Source organism: Hordeum vulgare, chromosome 4H, assembly GCF_904849725.1.
Source record: "Hordeum vulgare subsp. vulgare chromosome 4H, MorexV3_pseudomolecules_assembly, whole genome shotgun sequence".
Taxonomy (NCBI): domain Eukaryota; kingdom Viridiplantae; phylum Streptophyta; class Magnoliopsida; order Poales; family Poaceae; genus Hordeum; species Hordeum vulgare.
The window spans coordinates 444,866,034-444,870,204 of record NC_058521.1 but is presented as its reverse complement, the minus strand read 5'-3'; the positions used below and the strand labels follow the sequence as shown (position 1 = coordinate 444,870,204).

At 42.9% G+C, this 4,171-nt stretch overlaps 1 protein-coding gene across 1 annotated transcript; it reads left to right on the top strand.

Annotated features, from left to right (window-relative positions):
• Positions 1-270: 270 nt before the first annotated feature.
• On the top strand, positions 271-3,847 carry LOC123448881 (eukaryotic translation initiation factor 2 subunit alpha homolog). Its single transcript, XM_045125916.1, has 5 exons — positions 271-937; positions 1,431-1,577; positions 1,698-1,802; positions 3,170-3,268; positions 3,436-3,847. Exons 1-5 carry the CDS (start codon positions 422-424, stop codon positions 3,586-3,588), a joined length of 1,020 nt encoding a protein of 339 aa, XP_044981851.1. The 5' UTR covers positions 271-421; the 3' UTR covers positions 3,589-3,847.
• Positions 3,848-4,171: the final 324 nt, after the last annotated feature.

The window sequence follows — 4,171 nt, the reverse complement described above, 5'->3', positions numbered from 1 at the left end:
CATGGGTTGGCACGGCACGACCCGATTAATAAACGTGTCGTGGCGGGTCGTGTCGTGCCGGTCAGTTGGGCCAGGTATGGGGTGGGGTGGGGTGGGGGAGACTGCAGACTCGACCCGAGAATATATCGGATCCATTCGATCGGCTCACTTGATATCCGATCCACTAACTGCTTGTTCGTTTAATACCTTCTCTAAGAAAATTGGAGAGGTTTGAAGGAGATTGGAAAGAATTTTGACTTACAGAAACAATCCCCTTTAATCCCCGTCAAACCCAATGCAACCGAACAAGGCCTAAGAGAGTACAACAGGCAGCATTCTCTGACTGCCTCCGCCCCTCGTCGGACCAAAACCCAACCAAAACCTAGATCCGCCTCGGCCCCCTCCAACTCAGGCGAGGCCGCCCACCCGGTAGGCGGAGAGGATGCCGAACCTCGAGTGCCGGATGTACGAGGCGCGGTTCCCGGAGGTGGACGCCGCGGTGATGATCCAGGTCAAGCACATCGCCGACATGGGCGCCTACGTCTCCCTCCTCGAGTACAACAACGTCGAGGGCATGATCCTCTTCTCCGAGCTCTCCCGCCGCCGCATCCGATCCATCTCCTCGCTCATCAAGGTCGGCCGCCAGGAGCCCGCCATCGTGCTCCGTGTCGACCGCGACAAGGGATACATCGATCTCTCCAAGCGCCGGGTCTCCGAGGAGGAAGCGCGATCCTGCGAGGACAAGTACAACAAGTCCAAGCTCGTGCACTCCATCATGCGCCACGTTGCAGAGACCCTCGAGATCGACCTCGAGCCCATCTACCAGCGCATCGGCTGGCCGCTCTACCGCAAGTACGGCCACGCATTCGAGGCCTTCAAGCTCATAGTTGCTGACCCCGACGCCATCCTCGATGTGCTCACCTACGAGGAGAAGGAGACTGGCCCCGACGGCCAAGAGGTTACCCACCAATTATCATGATTTTCATTTAGTACTAATTCTGATGCATGCACTACAATGTCTTGACCTGATTAAATGCAAATCACTAGTAACTATGTCATGGTTAACTTATCTTGTCATGTGAATTTATGCGTGTGTACTACTCCTAGATGTCTGGTAAAATGTGCTAAAGTTTATGGATAACATGTTCATTCTGTTGTATTGGCACCATAACGAATCTCAGGAGTATATAGAAGAAAGGTGCTTGCGAGTTTATCTGAGATCAAATGGACCAAATGAACTTTGTAGTGCAACTAATCATGACTGTTGGAACGTACCAGTAGATTAAATTTGTCTTGTTGGGTCTAATTCTAAGCCCTAATGAACTGCTGAATGATTTTGCAAGTGATGTTAATACTTTACCCCTGGAATGTGTTATGGTATTTACCATCGACATAATTAAATTTAAGAGTTTTTGCCAGAAAATAAAGGTGATACTTAAATTTACTGGCAGGTGACTAAGGTGGTGCCTGCTGTCACCCTTGAGATTAAGGAGACCCTGGTCCAGAATATACGGAGGAGGATGACACCGCAGCCACTCAAGATCCGTGCTGATGTTGAGATGAAATGTTTCCAATTTGATGGGGTGCTCCATATTAAGGTTCTAGTTAACCCTGTTTCTGCCATAAGTTAGTTGCTCCTCCTCTTGAAATTGGACACTTTGGATTGCTTTTTCTAAATTGGACACTTTGGATTGCTTTTTCTAAATTTGAAATTGCAGCAAGCCATGAGGAAAGCTGAAGCTGCTGGGAACACTAATTGTCCTGTGAAGATTAAGTTAGTTGCTCCTCCTCTTTATGTACTGACTACACAAACTCTCGACAAGGTTGGTGCTCTCTTCAACCTATTTACATGATTCATGTCGGCTTTGAATGCAGGTATCCTTTTCGATTGATTAGATGATCTGATTTTTATTTGGAAGGATGCTCCTAGTTTGACATAGATTCAGGATTTAACAATCGCACTAAGCTTTACCTCATTTTGTATTTCTTGATTGATTAGATGCACAAATGTTCATTATTTAGAAAGAAGCTTCTAGTTTGTCAGAGGATTTAAGATTACGAGTTACTCCCTCTTTCCCAAAATATAAGGTGTATTAGTTTTTCCAAAAGTGGACATTTCTATGTTTGACCAGGTTTAGGAAAATGTATCGACATCCACAATGCTAAAGAAATGCTATATAAAAATATAGTCCCTCCGTCCCAAAATAAGTGTCTTAAGCTTAGTATAATTTTGTACTAGAGCTAGTACAAAGTTGAGACAGTTATTTTGGGACAGAGGGAGTATTTCATAACGAATCTTATGATAATGGTCGTACAATAGACCCAAAGTGGTCGGACCCTTCCCCGGACCCTGCGCAAGCGGGAGCTACATGCACCGGGCTGCCCTTTTTCTTAATGAATCTTATGATAATGATTGGATTTTGAAAACAATGATATTTTTCTCCATAAATTTGGTCGAAGTTAGAAGGGGAGCCTTGGTGCAGTGGTAAAGTCCTGGAAACAGCCTCTTGCAGGAATGTAGGGAAAGGCTGCGTACATTAGACCTAGAGTGGTCGGACCGTTCCCTTGACCCTGTGCAAGTGGGAGCTACATGCACCGGGCTGCCCCAAACTTGGTCGAAGTCAAAGAAGTTTGACTTTAAAAATAATAATATGCACCTGATATTTTTGACCTGAGGAAGTAAATTATTTGCTGGGTGGATCATATTATATCCTCACTGTCAGGAATGCTGTTATAACGCTAACCTTGCTTCCAATGTGTCAACAGCTATTGCACCACATATCATGTTTGATAGTTTGTTGTATATTATCTGTAGTTTACTGTTTCTCATTGTCATCTAGAAATGGGGTTGATTGGCTACTCACCCAGGAGGATTTGTAATTGATAATTGCCGCGTCAAATTTCATTCTCTTCTGCGACCAAGGATGCTATTTTTTTGCTTGTTTTTAATAACATGTCTGTAGAATGTTACCGAGTAGGTAACCGTGGTTATTGAACTATCTTGAGTCTGTCTTTTTGTACATGCACTCAAATGGTACAGTAAGTTGCTTTGGCCTTACAGCTGTATGATATTTTTAGACCCTACGTATCTGAATTCATTCTAATCTCAGTATTATGGTTTAGGGTTTTGATGTTTCAACTCTTCACAAATAACAATGAATCTTCTTTTGTATGTTTCTCCTTGGGATAGGACCAAGGCATCTCAGTTCTCACTGATGCAGTTAAAGCGTGCACAGCAGAGATTGAAAAACACAAAGGAAAGTTGGTAGTGAAAGAAGCACCTAGAGCTGTAAGTTTTCAGCATTGTCTAATAATTCTTCAACATGTCCTCTACATATCGTATTTATCTCCGGTATAAATGTTTTATACAAGGCTGTACCTCTTTATTTTTGAAATTATATTAGCTGTTCCAGTTATGATTCATGAAGCTTTGTATTATTTGCATTTTGTAAACAGGTGAGTGAGAGGGAAGATAAGCTATTGAACGCCCAGTTGGATACCCTGGTTGAGCAAAACGCGGAGGTTGCTGGTGATGATGATAGTGAAGATGAGGAAGATACAGGAATGGGCGATATTGACCTTACGAACTCTGGCGTCCATGCGGACTGAGTCTACATTAGTTGACTTGGATGAGATTCGTTGTATAGTATCAGCCAAGATCCTAAATCGTCCTATTTAAAAGCTCTTTGAATTCGCTGGCAGCGTCATCTTGGATGTTCATCAGCCAGTGCTGGGCTTTACTTTGATTGAGCAGCACCTGATTTTATTTTCTTTCTTTGGAGTGAAAATAGTTTTGTTGTTATAAACAAGTGTTTTTTATGCCTAGTGTTGGCATGCAAAATGTTATCAACAGGTGTTTTTCTTTCCAGTTTTGCTGGTGTTCTTTGTACGCATGCAAAATGTTACTCCGCTGGTGTTCTTTGTTCTTTGTACGGATTCAATCCTTTGCGTTTGTTATTGCTGGTTATTTTCACGATCCTCTTCACCTCTCTTCTGTTTTTCATGTTGACAGCTTAGCAATTTGGGCGCTAGCAATCATGGGATGTAATGTAAGTACTTCCTCAAGTAATTTGGATCGGAGGGAGTAGTGTTAAACAGTTCAAAATGGATTGGTTTTTTGCCTAGATGTTAAACAGTGCATCATCTATTTATTTATTTTCTTATTTTTAGTTATTAAACTAGGTATGTGCCT

Excerpts from the sequence above, each read along its gene's own strand:
- LOC123448881 (XM_045125916.1), top strand. The coding sequence starts at position 422 with ATGCCGAACCTCGAGTGCCGGATGTACGAGGCGCGGTTCCCGGAGGTG. Across the intron at positions 938-1,430 it reads CTGGCCCCGACGGCCAAGAG|GTGACTAAGGTGGTGCCTGC; the intron begins GTTACCCACCAA and ends ATTTACTGGCAG. Across the intron at positions 1,803-3,169 it reads CTACACAAACTCTCGACAAG|GACCAAGGCATCTCAGTTCT; the intron begins GTTGGTGCTCTC and ends TCCTTGGGATAG.